The sequence below is a fragment of the Lutjanus erythropterus genome, chromosome 16 (assembly GCF_056507025.1).
Source record: "Lutjanus erythropterus isolate fLutEry1 chromosome 16, fLutEry1.hap2, whole genome shotgun sequence".
In the NCBI taxonomy this organism is placed as follows: Eukaryota; Metazoa; Chordata; class Actinopteri; order Lutjaniformes; family Lutjanidae; genus Lutjanus; species Lutjanus erythropterus.
The window spans coordinates 26621745-26641040 of NC_139332.1; the positions used below are offsets into that span (position 1 = coordinate 26621745).

The 19296-nt window shown below is 39.2% G+C and overlaps 2 protein-coding genes across 3 annotated transcripts; one reads left to right on the plus strand and one right to left on the minus strand.

Moving 5' to 3' along the window:
- Nucleotides 1–8788: 8788 nt before the first annotated feature.
- meaf6 (MYST/Esa1-associated factor 6) lies at nucleotides 8789–12915 on the minus strand. Of its 2 annotated transcripts, XM_084739707.1 has the most exons (7): nucleotides 12767–12915; nucleotides 12524–12611; nucleotides 12372–12417; nucleotides 12082–12274; nucleotides 10277–10309; nucleotides 9695–9728; nucleotides 8789–9238 (listed from the first exon to the last, which is right to left on the minus strand). In XM_084739707.1, the coding sequence occupies exons 1-7, from the start codon at nucleotides 12814–12816 to the stop codon at nucleotides 9224–9226; spliced, it is 459 nt and encodes a 152-aa protein (XP_084595833.1). In that variant the 5' UTR covers nucleotides 12817–12915; the 3' UTR covers nucleotides 8789–9223. The 2 variants fall into 2 exon arrangements, with proteins under 2 accessions (XP_084595833.1, XP_084595834.1); XM_084739708.1 differs by lacking the exon at nucleotides 10277–10309 and having other exon boundaries at nucleotides 12767–12914.
- Nucleotides 12916–14079: 1164 nt separating this feature from the next.
- stpg1 (sperm-tail PG-rich repeat containing 1) lies at nucleotides 14080–19296 on the plus strand. The gene is made up of 8 exons (XM_084739451.1): nucleotides 14080–14101; nucleotides 14176–14312; nucleotides 14418–14519; nucleotides 15938–16117; nucleotides 16207–16315; nucleotides 16447–16615; nucleotides 16701–16891; nucleotides 19140–19296. The coding sequence occupies exons 1-8, from the start codon at nucleotides 14080–14082 to the stop codon at nucleotides 19211–19213; spliced, it is 984 nt and encodes a 327-aa protein (XP_084595577.1). The 3' UTR covers nucleotides 19214–19296.

The window sequence follows — 19296 nt, forward strand, 5'->3', positions numbered from 1 at the left end:
TCATTAGTTTTATCACAAAAGTATCCCAGTAGTGAACTGCGAAAAGAACAGATAAATTTGTCAGCCATGTTTTTTATTTACTTTTATTTAGTTTTCATTGCGTACCTGGAACAGCTTGAGGCTGGATGTTGTGAATTTCAACAAGAAAATTCCAGCCTCCAGCACAGTGGTGCTTTAAGCTAGGTGCTAACATCAGCAAGCTAATATGCTGATGTTTAGAAAGTATGAGGTTTACCTTGTTCACCATATTAAGTTATGTCATCAGTTATGTCAGCATGCTAATATTTGCTAATTAGTGCCAAACACAAAGAACAGCTGAAGGGGATGGAAATGTGTTTTGGAGGTATTTGGTCATAAAACAAATGCTGCGTTCAATTTACTGTGGAAGTCTAAGCTGGGAATGATGTCACACCTGAGTTAATAACATTCCAGTACACCAAATTGGAAAACCAGGATGCCTCTAGGAAAACGTTTGTTGTGCTTACTCTTTGGTAATTATCACCCATTATGGATGTTTTGTGTTGACAAACACCATGGCAACATGTCCACAGATGAACAGTACTGTGTGTGCAACTGAGCTTTCACCTCTGTCCATGCACAGAACATTTATCATTTATGATTTTGAGGTCAGGGTTGGTGAGATTCTTCCTACTTTTTGAGTCCCGGATTTCACTTTGGGGTGTTCCAGTTGAGATTTCCGACATGGAACCCGGAGATCTCGACTCCTGAGGGGGACGTGAATGTCATAACAGTCTATCCGATATCTGGCAAGATGGTTCACAAGACAACAAATGTCAACCTGATGGTGGTGTGAGAGGAAAAGTCAAATGGTCACCAACGTCATTAGGACACAACATCTGGGAATCATGAACACCCAAACTTTCATGGCTATACATCCAACTAGGGATGGAATTAACTGACTGATTGATTATTAAATTAATTGCCAACTATTTTTATAATCAATTAATTGGTTTGAGTATTTTTTTTAAAGAAAAAAACCCTCAAAATCCCAGCTTCTTAAATGTGAACACGTTCTGGTTTCTCCTTAGTGACAGTAAATTGAATATCTCTGGATTGTGGACAAAGCAAGACATCTGAGGAGGCTTTGAGAAACAGTTATCAAAAATTTTCACGATCAACCAGCTAATTGATTAATTGGGAGAATAATCGACAGATTAATCAACAATGAAAATAATTGGTGTCATGGTTTGGGTTTTTCAAAGTCCCTTCCTGTTTTATTTTCATATGTATTCCCTTGTGTGTCTTTGTTGTGTTTACTTCCTGTCTTTGTCTGTCTTCCAGCTTTTTTTTGATCACAGATTATTTTCACCTGTTCTTGATTGCCCTCGGCTGTGTCATTATCCTCCCCCTCCTTAGTGTTTTTAATCCTGTGTCCTTACCTCCTAAATTGTGAGGTCATCCTCATCTGTTTGCTGCTTTCTCTGAGTGTTTCCTTTTCCATTTTACATCTCCTTTTGGATTATTTCATTTTCTGCACTTTGATTTTTATGTCTTTCATTTTTGGATTTGTTGGTTGCCTTTCTGCCAGCACTCTAAGTTTTTGTTTCATCTTTTTATAAAACTTTTGAACTCATTCACTCCGGTTGCAGTCTGCATTTTGGTCCTTTCTCTTGATCCTGGTTGATAAATTGTCAGTTGCAGCTCGACATCCAACAATGGTTGAGGTATTTCGGTCTGGTTTGTGAATTACTGCTCTACAACACACTCAGAAATGGAAAAAACATTATGCTGTGTAGTTCAAAAGTTGCTACTGTTTAAAGCTGCATTCGTTGTTCTGTCTCACAAAGAACCAAATTATTAAACCACACAAAAATCCTAATTTCTCTTGTGAGGTGCATCAAGAAGCTGAGTCTAAACCATTATATCATCTTAAAGGGTGACTCCATCTGCGTTTCTTTCAGGGTTTTTCAAAATTGACCCTTATTAAGCCCCACCTCCAAACAGTAACTGTCCAATCATAGCTTAGCAACCGTAACTACGGCTGTCAAGCTTTCCATTTCTCTACATGTTGAAGGTGTGCAAGAGGCTCTGAGAAGAGCGATACTCAGCATTTTGTGAGTCTGGACGGTGACGTCTTTTCTCTAGTCTCTCAAGACACTAATGGAGTCCCCGTGGTTTAACGTTATATCATGTATGCAGCTGCTAGGTAACTTTACATTTACACTTTCACAGGGTTCTTGTTTTAAAACTTGTCAGATGGAAACATTAAAACATCATCTGACACAGGTGAATCATTATTTTACCCAACAAAATCCACGGTTGTCAGCTACAAATGAGACGCTGCTTTTTTGGTTCAAAGACTGTGTTTCTACAGTTACTCCCAATTTTGATGTTAAAATCTTTCACCGTTATCACCACAAACTGTGTAAATGCAGTGCTAGAATAGAAAGTTTGTCAGGCATGACAACAGTTACTAAGGAGGGCGGTGCTTAGCAGAGGGTAAATTGAAGCGCTGACTCAATATGTGGTAATGTCATCATGCAGAAACCTACGCAAGGTCACACAAGAAAACTTCTTTAGAAGGGCTTGGGAAAATAGCATTGAAGCGACTAATTTGACGGTGATATGATATAAATGATATAAAAACCTAAAAAAATTTGACCCATTCTCCGTCCTATGTCTTGGGGAAAAAGAACTCGGTCTAAAAAAAGAAATAAAAATCAGGGAAAAGGTTCCTTTGAAAAACCCCTCACCCTGTTTCCCAAAGATGGATTTCTGTGGGTCGTCCCATGCAGCTTTCCCTTACTACTACTTACATAATCTACGTAAATATTTACAGTTCAAAACCTCTGTGCTGATCTGCGCTGATTGTGTTTATAAGGAGGCTGTGCCAGGCTAGTGTCCACATCAGGAGAAGGGAAGAGAAAGCCAGATGACAAGATGATATGAAGTGATTTTGGCTGATGGTATGTCCATGTGAACCCGCTCTTTCTAGCTTTAAAATGTCTAAAAAAATATCTTAATTAGGCATAAATTAAGGGGCATTCGTGTGGGAAGCAGTGCAAGTTTTAAAAGTTAATTTTCTACCTTGAAAACTGCAGTTTAACAAAATAAAAGCCCCCTTTCACAACTCTAGAAAAAGCTTGTATGTGGACTCAAGTTTTAAATAAAGTATAACATTAACAATAAGAAAAGGATATTTAAAAAGATAAAATATTTATGGGTTTGGCTCTGACAGTTGCTAATGCGAAAATACGAGCACGCTTCTCACCCCGGGCCCCTGGTATTCCCTCATAAACTGAGAAATGTAGCTGTCAAGAAGTGAAATACATTCCTGTAACGTTCTGCTTTTGATCATCATTTATGGTCGAGTGTAAAAGTGTTGACTTGCTGCAACAAGCCCGCTCTTTATACGCTGTTAAAATCTTATCACAAGATCAACTCCAGATGAAAAGTAAAAGCTCCATGTGGTGCTGTTATTTGTTTCAGCTTTTCCCATGACTCTTCCTGAAATATTTTTGACCTTGTTTGCAGGGATGAAGGAGAACAGTCATGTTTGGTCCCAGGAGGAGGAGGAAGAAGAGGAGGAGGAGGAGGAGGAGGAGGAGGAGGAAGGATGGGGGTCCAAGCTCCTCAGTGAATATTTAAGTTTTCACGTCATCCCGCTGCAGCCTCCGAGGGGCCGGGGACTCTAAACTCAGCTGGAGCCCGCTGGTGGAGGCTGTTAAAGTAATTAGGCGACATTACTCTGACTGACAGACCACAGAAGGAGGAAGGGGGCGACGCCTCGCACGAGACCCTACAGCTTCTGCAGGATTTGTCCTACATTTTTCCTAACGTCATCTAAGGTCCACAGATATGTCCACTATCGACGGCAATTCACAGTTGAGCATGTGCCAGCCTCATGCACTCTGTGTTCCTGTGGGATTTATCTTGTTGTACCATCTGAATGATGAAGGCTTTTCTAAAGAGGGTCAGTTCTCTTTAAGCACCAAAACACATTTGTCACTCCACGGTTTCCAGCCAGGCCGGATAGTTCTGGGTTTATTTCCCTGCTGGTTTTAAGATAGCCATCCTCTCTTTTTGCCTATAATGGAAGTGAGTTTTATTTGTGGTCCTCACAGTGTTAAAAATTAAAATTAAATAGCAGCATCTCTTCCAGAGACAGTGTTCATGTTACTTTGTTTAAACCAATAACTTCATTGTCAACAGTTTACATGTGGACTATTTCTTCGATTGATCGTTCTAATGAAGACTGCTGACAGGGACATCTGTGGTTTATCATCTATTCTTCTTCTACCAGAGCTGGACGATAAGCCCATAAACAAATGAAAAACAGGCTGAAAACTTTATCTCATTAGATAAAATGGATGTTTAGTTTTCCATTGGGGACATAATTTGCAGTTTAAAAAAGATGAAACATTGCAATATGTATTACATTTTTTATTATTGTAATACTCAACATATTGCAAAATGTTTAAAATCAAATCAATTAAAGCAACTGATAACATGGAATGGTAAAATTAAGTGAGTGGAAGTATTTTTATATTTTTGGGCAAACCAGTTTTTTAACCTTTTTCTTTTTACTTCAAAGGAAAAAGTATTTCTAAAGAGTTGAGGTGTGCAAAGTCGTGTTTAATGTGACTTTTTTTGCTTGACTTTTATTTTTTAAAAAACTTAAGTCAGTTTTTAAGAATCAGTACCCAGAGATGTGGACTTAAATCACATGACTTGAGCTCACACTCTCATAAATTTGATGACTTTAGACTCGTCTTGATGAAATCAAAGAAGACTTGCAACTCGACTTGACCTGAAAATACAACAGAGATGAAAAGGTCTGTTATACTGAAAAAGTGTGAATCCACAAATCATTTAATTTTCCATCTTTTTCTGTATCAACTAACATTAACTCTGTTCATTCTCAGCAAGTCAACACTCAATTCACCAGATTCACTTTGTTTGAACCAATCTGACGACAGCCAATCAAGTTGCAGAGAATCATGAGGAGATAATGTTACATTATTGAGCTCCAGTTGGGAAAAAACATGTCACCAAAATAACTTAATTCATAAAAACTATGCAGTGGTCAACAAAAAAATGAACTGCAGTGTGCAAAATGTGCAGGACCAAATTTACAGATGGAGACGCAACAACTTCCAACTTTGTTCGACATTTGAAGATGCACAAATAACGATAAGTTGAGGCTCTGTTGTTAAAGTAAGTGAAGAGAGCATTATGGCTTGTGCAAAAGTTGAAACTCAAAGTTTCTTGGAACCTGTCAGTCTTGATTTAAGACTTAACTTGGGATGTGAGCGCAAGGACTTGAGACTTGTAATTTGAAAAACAATAACTTGGTCTGACCTCCGCCAGTATTTGAGGCTAGTTGAAAAGAAGACAAACACAGCTCCAGTGTTTTAATCATTCTCTGACTGGCCTTCATCAGAGGGTTGCAACAACACCACAGGACATGACAAACAACGCAGTCGATCAGAAAAGCTCCATTTCCAGTAAAAGGTCAGCAGGGTTGAAACGAAGTTGTTTGCAGTACTTCTTTTTCTGCAGAAGGATTCATTATTCAAAGCTGCTGTTTTTTCACAGCGGGACTGACACTTCACCAAACACGCATGCTGGTTTTCAACAACAGAGCAAGATCATTTATTACAATCAGGGAGCTTCCCGAGGAGCCGTGGTGATCCACTTTTGACCACTCGTAATCTAAAATAAAAGAGTCAAACTCAAGTGGATTTGGCAGCAAATCAGATTCCTTTAAGCCCCAGACTACAGTTTGCACTTTCCTTGTTTGTTGTAAATTGCTAATCTGGACTCAAAAATGGAAGAATGGCCTGAACGCTGCACACTTGAGTCATTTAAATTTAACTTCAGGAATCCAGTTTGGCTCCACACGGCTCAATTAAAGTTCTGCCTTGGTCCATTCTTTCCAGATAATTTCCTGAAGTGACAGGAAATGAAACAAAGATTTGCTGTTAAGTGGTGAAACACACATTGTACATTCATGCCTCATTACTCACACACCCCGATGTTAAATGTGTGGAATGTATTCTGGTGTGAGCTTCCAGCCAGATCGCATTACGTAGTAGGTGATGTTGAGCCGTTTGAATGTGACTTGTGAGTGAGTCATGGGCTGACATGTAACCTGGTCTCAATCACAGTCTCCGCAGTATCTGTGTGTTGGACGGCCGAGGGAGACGTGGGAGGAGACCAGGAAATAATGCCGCTGGGAGAAAAATGTGCAGTATGTCTCCGAACCTGTGTTAACGCTCAATGCACTGTCATTACAAATGAATCACAGCCACAGGTTAAGAAGGGAAGGCCTCTGTGTGACATACTTGAGAAGTGAAGGGGGGAGAAAGGAATTCACAAACTGATATCTGCCTCTTAAGAGCAGTAGTGAAAAGAGTAAATCAGGCGTCTCCAATGTTTTTCAGGCCATGGGTCCATTAGCTGATAGAGAGACAGAGCAGCCTTGAACCCCTTGGACAGTAGAGCTTGGACCCCGTGCACATAGTCTGACTCGGTGTTTGCCAAACTTTTTTTTTTTTCTGGGGACCCACTTTTTAAAAATTGCAAACCACTGACACACATTTCACAATAGGCCTTATTAATAAATCTTGGGAGGAGATATTTCGTGCATGAATGAACATTCCTGACCATGTTTACATATACACATGTAAATACTTCATAAATGCTAAATAAATGCATTTAGGCCACGTTAACGACACACCTCATTGTTTTTATTTTCTTTCATCAGGAAAACAATATAGGGCATTTTACCCTACTTCATAAATTAGACAAAATAAATGCATTTAGGCGGAATTAACAGGCGTTTTAAATGCTTTATTATAGATGTATTGCAGATATAAATCTGCAGAAAGTCTACCATAGTCCTTTATTTATTTGGGGACCCAAGTAAAATTTCCTGTGACCCTGTGGGTCATGTCAGTCTCTGGGAATGAATATTCTGACTAATTGATCAGCTGAATTAGCTATTTGTCAAAATATTTCGAAATTGAGGTAAAACTTTAACCAGCAGGTCACACACAACGAAAAGTCAGAAGTTTACCAAAGTCGCTGACGTATTATAAAACAGTCATAACGCCAACTGCCCGAAAACAGAGCAGAAACAAACAGCCATTGTCATTCGTTGCGGATGAAATGTGACTCTGGGATGGAGCAGCGGTGGAGCAGCAACCGACGAGTACATTCCAGGGATGGACTCTTCCCAGTCAGTCTCTCCATCATCATGTGTGTTTGTCAGCAGCTCTGGGTCCTCGGGGCGCCCGTCTCTCTCCATCCCCCCATGTGGTGTAGTTTCAGGCCAGTTGTGACTAATGTGCTACTCACTGCAAAATTCAAGCACTTCCAGTTTAGGGTTACTCTGAGGGAGCTTTAAAATATGCGTTGTTGACCCAAAGATCCAAATTGGGGAAAGATAGAACAATGGCTCACTTTTGGGAAATATGCTTATTCACTTTTTTGCTGCCGTCTGTTGCCGAGAACACTGTAATGAGAACATGCTAAGAGCAAGAACCAGTCAGTAAAGGACAAACACTGTATCAAGAGCGACAAGGTGATGACTGGGGTTTGATTCCTGTGTGAAGAAAAGTTATTTTAATCAAATCCATGATTTCTCTTCATTCATAATACCACGATTGTCACAGGAATATGAATCTACCGTGTTAATCAGACTGCAGTCTTTTTCTGTCTGAACTATTCGATAGACAAGTCCTGCAGAAAGCCCATGCCATAGTTCATCAGTCACTGCATGCAGAGGTCCAGAGTCTCCTTCAGGTTCCCAACAGATTAAAACAGACATAAGCCCTCATTCATCCTGGTAGCCATGAACTTGTTGAACAGAAACACTCACACATCACCACATTGCTTTACCCAAATGCACTTTACTCCAGTACAAAACTCAGCATGACATCTGTCTCTTAAAATTTGTGTTGTCCTTGGTGTCTCTTTTCTTGTCCTGTACTGTCCACTGTGTGAAGTGCTTGATGGTGTCTTTTTTTTTAACCTGTTTCATAATGTTCAGTGCAACAGGTGTCTGACGCCTTTTCAATCCTTGTCCTGTACTGTCCATTGTGACATATTTGACTATGTCCTTTTAACCTTTGGTTTGTCTATTGCTGTGTTGGACTGTGTTTTAACAGTTTTGTTCCGTGTGCCGTCTGTCGCTGTGTTGCAAAAAAATTTCTCTCTGGGATCATAATAAAGTTGACGTTGATTGGAGTTGAGTTGAACTATGTGCTTTAGTGCTCTCTAGTGAAACACTGTGGTACTACATGTTAACTATATGTAGATTAAAAGCTTGTTGTAAAGCTTGAACTTTCACAAACATTTGTTGACCAAATTATGTAAAAGAAACAACATTCCTAGTAATTAAATCTTCTAACAGGGAGTTTAATTAAATATTAAAGTCTATGACAGACAAAAGCCAGACAGCATTGAGTACATAGCATGGTGCTGTCATCAGCTAAGTGCTCTGAAATGCCTGTTTACATAAGTGACTATTTTCATAAAACAAACCGAGAACTGTCAGAAGAGAATGTGCTGGCTATTCCTTTATATTAGTTGGGTAAACACTGATTATATCTGGACTCTTTCATAATGGACCAGATGTGTGGGAACTAAAAAATCACATACAGAAATTGGTGAGGTTACACTGGCGTTCATCTGACAGTGACTGACAGCCGTGACTCAGCTGATCCGACATCCAACAATCCTCTAACTGCTGTGACGAGTGACACAAAGTCCTGCCTTCACTGACAGATGCAGACATTTTAATAAACAAACCAAAAACATATTCACATTACTGGTATTTTATTATTTTTCTGAAAAACAAAACATGTAATAAAAGAATCCGGGGTCCTCAGGGGTTATATGCCTATGTGACGCTTAACAAAAACTTTCTTACAATGGGAAACACGGAAATTAACTACATAATAAATACAATCTGTTTTTTAACACTATACAAGATGGTGTGTTACTGGTGCTGGGCCCCGTCAGGCCTCAAGTAACATGCAACACCATGTTTTAACTTAATTGGTAGGTCAAAAATCTTAACCGTGACCAAAGGTAGGTGGCAGGGGGAATGTTTCAAGCAATACACACAGTACAGGCTGAAATATGACAATTCAAAAAAACAAAAAAAGGCATTAAAAAGTTCACAAAGTCCAGAAATTGTTTGTGTTTCTCTTCACGAATCATCGTGTGTCTCTCGGTGTTCCAGTCGTTTTTGTTAAGTTGAATAATCCTGCAGGAAGACAGAGGAAGAAGAGTTCACAGTGCTGCAACAGTAAGTCGACCAAATGATCGGCAGAAAATTCATCAGGAACAATTTGGATAATCAAAAAATCATTGGCAAAACAAAAAAAAGCTCTGCAAGGTCCTGCATTATTATAAACTATGATGTGCCCTTTTTCTTGTAGTTCTCATGCATCAATTCTGTCACTGAGTGTGTAGTTGGTGTAAGATGTTCTCAAATTGTTGTTCATAAATCATGTTGACCTTGAAGAAAAAAAATTCTTGGGTCTTGTAAATTTATTGCCTTAATGAAATCTCATTAATTTTTGAGTTTCCTCTAAATTAATCACTTATTTAATATTATGGACTATTTATAGTTAGAAATAAATCTCTAATGAAGAGAATCATTAGCTGCAGCCCAAGTAACAGCACTTTCAGATAAATAAAGCAAAAGAACTTCACTTACAGCTCTCGGTTTCTTGTTCACCTTCATGTCAAATCTGCAACGAAAACAAAGACAGGCTTCATTAGTTATCAGCAGATCATAAACCAGGTTTTGATGAGAATTATGGGTAAAAAAAAAAAAGAAAAAAGCAGCACCACTACTGTATCATGAAAAGTCTAAAAACAAGCTCATAACAAGAACGCTAAATGACGATGTGTTCGTTCTTGTTTGTGCACAAATCTGTAGCCAACCAGCATCTGACAACACCAGCAATGTTTATTTTATTATTTATTTTAATTGCTGGAGTTGTGGAAGCACACTTGAAATGAATCTGGGATAAGAAAGACATGAAAATACCCCAGTACACAAGCAGGAGTGTCTAATGGAGTTTAGAGTGCTGGATGCTGATGTGCATTCAAAATCAAAGAAAGAAGTGTTGGACATGCAGTATGACTGAAAAACTAGCAGGCTTAAACTCAAACTCTAGGTCAACAGAAGCAGACAGAAGCAGGAACAACGGTGGAGAAGTTGAGGATGGGGGTTTTTTTTAACGGCAGGCAGGATGTTGACACCACAGGAGCAGCAAGTAAAATTCAGACTTACTCAAAGTCTTGATAATCAAACATGGCAGAAGGACTGGGGGGTCAGCATTAGGGGAAGGAAGAAAGCAGCAGCTGTTAGTTCACCAACCCGAGTCTAAGGCCCTACGTCTACATAATACTGCAGTCCAGACTTTACAGAGTGACACAACAACTTCTTCACAGCGTGTGTTAGGTGGAGCACCTGCTGTGTTAATGTGTGGTAAGAACAGTGGAGCCTGAGTCAGGAAAAACAGGTTGGCGTTTAATAGGTGGGCAACACAGCGACATTAAACAATGCCAACCAGCTTATTAAATCCAGTGGTTCCCTGTAATTGTACAGGCCTGGCGGGTGTTCCCCTACAGTTGCCTTGGGGAGGCTGCCAGGACGGTTGCATTTATCTCCTCTCCTTCGTGTTTCACCGAGGGAGGGGCAGACACGGAGCGGAGCAGGGGAAAGAGACAGGTGAAGTGGATGGCGTTCGCTGAGCTGCTGCAGCTCACACACACATGTGATGTCCAGAGAGACAGGATTTCTGCCCTATCTTTCTACACTGAGGTTACAGAAGAGTTATAAAGAGAAGAAACAGTTGTAACCAGAGAGCAGAGTGATTTCCACCCCTCGCTCAGTGAAAGACGGAGGAGGGAGAGAAAAAGAGAAAAGAAAGAAGAAGAGCGCATCTGATAAACACGTGTTTTTTCATGTCTGTGACATTCTACCAATATAGACACTGAAACTGTAGTGAGGGGTATCATGTTGCTTGTATTAAGTGACTATCAAGTGATCATTTTCACTGTCTACTCGCTGAGAACTTTCTGAGTCCCATGAGAGACGCTGAATCTGTAGATGAAGCATCACTGCAGCCACCACGTGTTGCTTATGCGTGCAGCCCAGCCTGAACTTTCCAAGGCCACCGCTGACATCGAATCAGAGACCGATCGGGACCAATTTACATAATGAAATTTATTCAAAAAAAAGGATATTACTGCCCTCTAACCAGAGTAGTGCATTTAGTATATGATTCAGGACCAGATCTTGACATTTCAGCCAAGTAAAGTAATTCTACATACTGTGCCCAATGGTTTAAGTACAAAACGCCTCCCTACTCTGCCATCTAATTAATTAGGCGGCTCACCTCCCCTCGCCCTCACTCTTAAGTGGGAGTCTATGAAACGGCGCCTATTTTGACATAAATGCTGATTGACACTCATCATTCACAGGAGCTTACACTAGTTTTTGCAAAGCCTCTTTTTGATTTTGGCGCTTTTGGTGGCTGTAAAAGCACCACTGGACTGCATTCTTTGCCTTGATCACCAGCTAAGTCTGATTTGAATGTACTTCTAGTGACTGTCAAAGCTCCAGTGAACTGATTCTAGCTGTGACATAGAGTTTGTTAGCAGCTGTTCACAGCTAGTTAGCCCTGACTGCCAGCTAATTGATGCTGCTGTGATCCTAAGTGATGGTCAGTCAGTCTGTCGCTTTCTCTGGTTGGTGTCTCCTTACGCCCTCTACTTGGGCTGCACAAATGTATTTTTTTTTTGCTACTACTTGTATCACTGCGACACTTCCAATGAAGGCCATGGTTCCAAAATAAGCTCAATGGTACTTGCTGCATGTATACATTGATTTTACAGTAACGTGGTTTTATTAGAACTCATGTTCCCCTGGTAACCTAGTTTCTTTTCTGCACGTAAACATACTGATCAGCTATGAACAGACTCAGCTCCTTAATCAAGAAATCCTGAAAGTGGATGTCAATCAACAGCACCATCGGAAGCAGAGATTATACAGCATGCTGACGCACTGTGTCTTTTATTTTGATTGTTCACCTGTGTCTGTTTTTGTTCTTCCTCTTCTTGTGGCTCCCGTGATGGCTGCCTGAGGAGGAAGAGGAGGCAGCCTTCTGAGGCTTTAGGTCCTGCAGCGTCGAGTCCACGTCCTCTGTGTCCTCCTGGCTTGGCTCGTTCTCTTGATTCTGGAGATCTGGAGAGGCGTCGCTTTCTGTGCCGCTGCCTGCCTCACCTGACACGACCCAAACAACAGCACAAACTCAGTGCCAGAAAGCATCAAAAACCATGAAGAAGAAGACGACTTTTTCAACATTGCAAAAACAACTCACGTTTTTCATTCATGTGATCTGGGATCCCACCGAGTGCACACACTGCCTGCAAATCAAACAGAGAGTAGAGTTGTATGAGCAGTTCTTGTCATAAAGCAAATGACAACTTATATATTTTTGAAGGCAAAAAAAAAAATTAAAGAGGGACTTACTGCAACTGATGTGACAGATGACTTGCTGAATAAACGCTCTGCTTCTTTGAATTTCCTATTCCTTCTATCAGTCTTACTATTGGAGTTCCTGTTAAAATTAAAGAATGTGGTTTAGGTAGGCAGCTCATGATCATGAAGTAATAAATATGGCTTATACACGTCTGGAACTTAATTATTTTTATCTCTTCTAAAACAAACAAACAAAGAAACAAACAGCCTGACAGTAATGTATCTGACACTTACTTTTGGTTGGTGAGGTATCTGTCCCATCCTCGGATGATGTTGCCATACATCTGAGTGTCTTCTAGGTAGCTGCCTTCAAATGCATATATTTGTCTTTCCAAGTTCACCAGTGTCTCCTACGATATTGGAGAAAAATTTGATCCGTCTTTAATTAATTTTTAATCAATTGTGAAAATACTCAGACAGATGTTTAAGCATGTTTGTCAGAATCTTGATTTTAAATGTGAGATATTTCACTGTCAGTGATGCAGGTAATGTTAGAGATGAGGTGTCAAAATTCTGTGATTCCAGATACTCAAATATGAATATTTTTTGGTTTCTTTACTCCTCTATAAAAGTAAACTAACCATTATTTACAACCCATATTTATTTACGGCATACTGACAAGGCTGTGAGTCAAATTGAAACCTATTATTTTGGTATATTTCAAATTTATGAAGCACACTTATGTTGCTGCGGTTTGTGCATTTATTTGTGTCATTTAAAGTAAATAATATGTTAGTGTTTTTTTTTTTAATCAGTTTGGATTGATTTTGAGCAATTATTGTGCTGGAAAACATCAACCAATCTGACGACACTTCATCCTCTCGCGAGAACTTCACCCAACCGGGCGGCGGCTAAAGTTAGCTTGCTAGCTAGCACATTCGGCCATGCCAACAACGCTGCATCAGTAATCGCAACTACTTCCAAAAAAAGTGCATTCGAAAAGCTAATGAAACATTGCCAATAAAGTCGACATTAGATAGCCAGCTAGATTTCAACTCAAAACATTAGGATTTGTGCAGAATTGTCTCAAAAGTAACGTTAGCTCACCAGGCTGCTAGCGCTACTGGAGTAAACTGCACAGAAGCAAACCGTGAGATCGCTAATGCTAACGTTAGCAACTGCTATCATTAGCTTAGCGCTTAGCAAGGCCTCTGCTAGCAAATGGTAAACGCAGAGATTAAAATTACAGTTATCTGTAATTCCTAATGGCGAAACGCTTACTGTCGCTTTCATCTTTACGAAAATTGCGGTAACATTTCCTTACAGCAAGTTCTTGTTTTCTCTTCACCAGCTCGGCGAGCTCCCGGCGGGTGTCCGGGATCTGTGGCGGAGTCGCCTTCGCATGCATCGCCATGATGGATGTAGCTAATCTAGAAACAAAACAGGCGGGTTGTGTGTATAAAGCACGCGATAAAGCGCCATTACACCGACAGATGGCGCTAAGAGACAACAGGACGCCACTGTAGTTCTGTTTTTAGGTCGCCATGGTAACAATATTTTCTATGGCTTCAGATTTACAGACTTCAACAGAGGCATTCAACTGAACCATGTACCGAGGATTTAATAAAAGTGAGTCACAGTGGATACTTTATTACATTTTAGCTAAAAAAAACTGTATATATAATATGACATGTTTTCTTAAGATCTTGAAGCAGATACGATTCCAGCTTATAACGTTTCATCTTCAATACCAACGAAATACCAAAGAGTGGTGATAAAAAATGAAGAAAGGAAGGGGTTTTCATCTCAAACCAAGAGGTTCCCTCCACAAGACTGTCTGGTAGGGAATCTGACTCTCCCAACATCACTATTAATTAATTAACTAACAGCTAAACAAAACTATCAGTACAACATAAATGTGTGATGATGATGATGTGTGTTTCAGAATGAAAATCCAGGTCCAGGCAGTTATGATTATATCTCCATCACTGAAGTCAACAATCCCTCCTACTCAAAGAAAGGCACCACAGGCTTTGTTCCATCCAAGGTCAGGTCCCCGAGTCATTTGCACTGATTCCACTTCAGACTCCGTAAAAATTTGTACAGACATTTGTGATCCACAAAGGATGAAGCCTGGTGATCCTTTGACCTTTTCTGTAGTACCAGCAGGACAAAGTTTATACTTATGTGAAATATGTCAATATGATGGATTTGCATAAAATTTGTGCAGACTTCTTCCATTGCCACTATGAGGTTGACTTTTCACTATCAAATGGCCCAAACTGTGAGCAGGGCTCAGCTCTAATTAGCTACCAGCTAATTAAAATGACACTTAACAGAAAAATCAACTCATGAACACACATCAATGTAATAACATTTACCTAAAATGACAGAAATCATGATAACTTAATTTTTCATCTAGCATCATTCGCAGGTAGAAATTTGAATTTGTCCAACGCTTTGTTTTTGCTAATTTGAAAACGCTAATATGCCAAAGCTAACACGGTAAACACAATAAACATCATACCTGCTAAACATCAGCATCCTAGCTTTGTCATTATGAGCATGTTGCCATGCTAGTGTTAGCATTTAGCACCCTCACAGAACTGCAAGTGGGTTGGTAGATTCTTAGTCCTGCTATTTGTAGAAATGTGTAATTGTAATAATAATTATTATAATATCTTGTTTTCAGTTCAATTAAATTCAGTTTAATTGTGTAGTTCAAATCGTAAAGTTACCTCAGGACACTTTTCAAATATAGCAGGTCTAGACTGTACTCTTGATAAACCTAACTGTTCCCACCAAGAGCAAGTACTGAGGCGACTATAGAGAGGAAAAGCTTTTTTTTAACAGGCAGCGGATCTTGGCTCTTTATTAAGGGTGGGGGCCATTTGTATCGCACTTATTAAAAAAAAGTTTTCACTACCAAGCAAACACATAAAACATAAAATAAAAACATAGCAATTAAAGAAAAAAGTACAAAACAAACCACATAAAAAAACTAAACAAAAAGGCAGTGCAAGAAAAATACATTTTAAGCTTGGATTGAAAAGAAGCCATTGACTCAGCCTGCAGGACTTCCTTGGGTGTTGCAGAGCCTCAGGCCTGTTATTGCAAAAGCTCTGCCCCCCTTTAGTCCTCAGCTGAGAATCTGGAATAGATAAAAGGGCCCTGCCAGAGGATCTCAAAATGTGAGCACGGCCGTACAGGGATAAAAGATCTGAGGATATACTGTGGAGTTTGGTCATTTGGTATCTGGTTGGTACTGGAAGCAAGTATGTAAAAGCTAAAATCTTAATAATTCAGGCTGTTGCAGTAGGCCAGACATGATCAGATAAAAGCATGTAAAATAATTTAAGTATCTCTAAAACTAAACATAGGTCTTGCTCTAAAGCACAGATGACATGACCTCAGTGGTAGTAATGGCCTTGAAGCTGTGACTTTGAGTATCATCCTCTCCAACAGGCTGCCAGGCCATCCAGTCATCCACAGAGAGGCATCCCAGGACCAAACACCTACAACCTGCAGAGATCCTTCATAGACAAGCATGACTTCAACGTCGGAGTCTCCAGGGTGTTCAGGCTGCCTGTGGCTGTGCAGCTCGATGGTCCGAAGCACAAAACTCCAGCCCCGAATCAATATGACGTAAGTTGCTTTTAAAACGCTATAATCTGATATGTGTTGTGCATCCTGTAGTTAATGTGCAGCTTTTTTTGTTTCTTCTGTGTGGACAGGTCAGTTTTAGTAGCAAACAGAGACTCTCCTCAGTGGTCGGTACATCATCTTTCCTGTCAAAGATTGAACGCAACTCTTTTAACCCAAACAAAGATGTGCCATCACCATGTAATAACATCTATTTCTCTATTTAAACTCATCCATAATCTAATTTTATAGCGTTGTTTTGTGTTCTATCTGTTTTCCATCCCATTTCTTTCATTCTTAATTGTGTTTGTCTTTGATTTAATTTGTTGAAGGGCACTATGAAGTGAGTGACAGTGTGATCCAGCGTGGCTCCAAGGCAATCTTGTCCCCGTTCAGATGTAAAATGCAGAGAATCCCTGCTCCAGTGGACCACCGTGTACCAGGCCCGGGAGCCTACAGTCCCCATCAGACCCCTGCACCGGTGAAGAGGACCATCCTGCCGTGAGAAAACATGCAATATTTTGGGTTTGTTGTTTCTTTTTGATCATATAAAAAAAAAAGTAAATTCTTTTAACTGTGATTCCAGGAGGGGATATTATTTGGCGATATCAGCGCCTCCTGTGATTGTTCCAAAGGACCCTCCACTGCCAGGCCCTGGCCATTATGACATAGATGGTTATAAGGGCTCGTCTAAGCATCTCATGCCCACTGCTGCATTTGCATCCAGAACTGAAAGAATACTACAGACCATGCGGACTGAAAAGACACCAGGTCCAGGTAATTAAAAAAAACAAAACAATTACTCTCATTTTTTGTGAATAAGTGATGGATGTGCAGTCCAAGTGGATGTTTATTGAATTTGAATTGAATCAAATGGAAATTGTGATCACTCGTTTGATTTATGCCCCACCTCAACAGAGAGGTGGAGTGTAAATCAGACAGACACACTGTTATAACCAGTCCAGTTCTGTAAGTAATTTTCCAGTTCATTCACTCCATTTAGATTTCAGAAAATCTTTCTATAAAGAAATCAAAGTTTGGAACCAAACCAATCAACTACGAGATTAATCGTGACCATAAAACATCTGATTTAGAGAAAGAAAAGGACTGGAAAATGTAAAAAAAAAAACGGCAAAGGTAAAAGGCTGTATACATAATTATTTTAAGAGTGTAGGAACTACTCATCCCATATACCATTGCAAATGATACCGGTTCTTCTTAAATCTTACATTTTGTCATTATTGTTGTGTTTATATAGTTAATAACTGTGTTGTAACATGTTGTAGTTCACTGCAGCATAACAAAATTTTTAGTACAATTTATGTTAGCTACCTGTCCACCACCAAGACAGCACTGTTACACAGATTGTGGGTAATGTGGTACTTTTCTATGACATCATAAATAAAATATGTAAGGCAGAGGGTAGAAATATAAAATAATTTTATAGTTGCATTATACGATTGTTTTCTTGTTGTATCAAAATGAAAAATTATGACAAACCACAATACTTTTGTCATTGTTTATTGATTCATTTGTATGTTATAGATAATATTTGTTCATTTATTAATTTGTGCGGATTTTGAGCAGTTGTGGGGCTGGAAAACATCAAACCAATCTGGTAACAGTGATGATGTAATGTTTCCAGTGCAGCCACAGAAAACCTTTTGTCTCCCTAAAAATACTGTGATCAATAAACAGCAAGTTGTGTTATCTATCCAAAATCAAAGAGAAGAGGTTTCTGTCTAGACTCTTGATTTTATACCTTTCATACCCAGCTGTAGAATACTCTAAGATACTGACCTCTGCAAATTTCACTCACGAGTTTGCTCTTGTTGTAGTCATGTGATAATTTGCACAGCTGTAAATAAATAAATAAATAAATAAATAAATGAGGATTAGATTAGGTTTGCAGTAAATTTGCATCCCTACTCTGGAAGCTGTAGAAACTGAGTGTGGCGAATGCAGGAAATTGCTGACTTAAGGATACTGTATGTAAACGAGGCAGGGTAAAGGAAAGTAGGTGTGCATGAAAATTTAATGACAACATTTCATCATGAAGTAACTCCTGGAATCTGCCGAAGGTGTTTGCTTTAACCCTTTCAGTGCCATTTTTTAAGTCTCACTTTTAATCTACATGTCAGCTGTAACTAATCTTTGTGTGTTGTTTTATGGCTGTTCAAGAAACATGCAGATATCAATTGTGGTTGTGTAATAATAATAATGAGGTCAGGGAAGGAGCTGTAGAAAACTTCAGTGTTTGTCGGTGTTAATTATTGGTTGTGATGCTTTTGTAAACAGTGTACATTATAGGGCTTGACCTTTGACACTTATAAAGTCAGAAAGGTCAGTGAGGTTTGACTGGAGTTACAGCTGCATAAAGTTACTCTGACTGTAAATGTTGTTACCCGTCTAATTAATTTGTTATGACTGCTGGGCCCACATTTACTGTCGGTTACACCACAAACCTCACAGATTTCATCCAACTGAGGTTTTTGAAGCCTTGAATGTCTGTTGTCATATTTTAAGACGTCATCATCCTTAAAAAAATCCTCGAACAAAATCCTAAATTTAATTAGATTAAAGGAGTTCTTTAATGAGCATAACCCATCTAAATGCCAACAAATATGGGTTGAAAGACTATTTTGTTAAATAAAAGCATGTTATTACATAATAACATAATTTGGGAAATTATTCCAACTAAATTTTTCAATAAGTTTTGACTTTTGAACTTTACTACACACTTTATCATCCAGTGTTATTGCAAATGTCTGGATCACACAAATCAGAAAAAGTCCAACACAGCCACCAAAACTAGTATAATACTGATAGTAGTAGTGTAGCCTAATCTTTATATGCAACTGTGCAGAAATACCAGGTTTAAACAGAATGAATAGACATGCAAAAAACCTTTGACACCTTTGGAGATATAATGAATGCATTTTGTAACTGGATTCTTCTAAAAGAACCAAAGTTCCATGTGTGATGTCCATCATTAATCTTCAGTTGTTTCTCTCTTTCTTTCCAGGTTTCTATGATCCACAAATCGTGCCAAAGCAGTCCTTCTTTTACAACGACTCCAGTGTCTGGCTTCCCGTGTGAAACTCTCATGGAAATCTACATTGCAGTTATGTAAATCACACAAACACAAACTGATTATTTGTATTAAAATGCCTCTGTGCTCA

Excerpts from the sequence above, each read along its gene's own strand:
- meaf6 (XM_084739707.1), bottom strand. The coding sequence starts at position 12,816 with ATGTATGGCAACATCATCCGAGGATGGGACAGATACCTCACCAACCAA. Across the intron at positions 12,612-12,766 it reads AGATACCTCACCAACCAAAA|GAACTCCAATAGTAAGACTG; the intron begins GTAAGTGTCAGA and ends TAATTTTAACAG. Across the intron at positions 9,729-10,276 it reads TTTGATTATCAAGACTTTGA|ATTTGACATGAAGGTGAACA; the intron begins GTAAGTCTGAAT and ends TTTTCGTTGCAG.
- stpg1 (XM_084739451.1), top strand. The coding sequence starts at position 14,080 with ATGTACCGAGGATTTAATAAAA. Across the intron at positions 14,520-15,937 it reads CAGGCTTTGTTCCATCCAAG|GCTGCCAGGCCATCCAGTCA; the intron begins GTCAGGTCCCCG and ends CCTCTCCAACAG. Across the intron at positions 16,118-16,206 it reads CAGCCCCGAATCAATATGAC|GTCAGTTTTAGTAGCAAACA; the intron begins GTAAGTTGCTTT and ends CTGTGTGGACAG.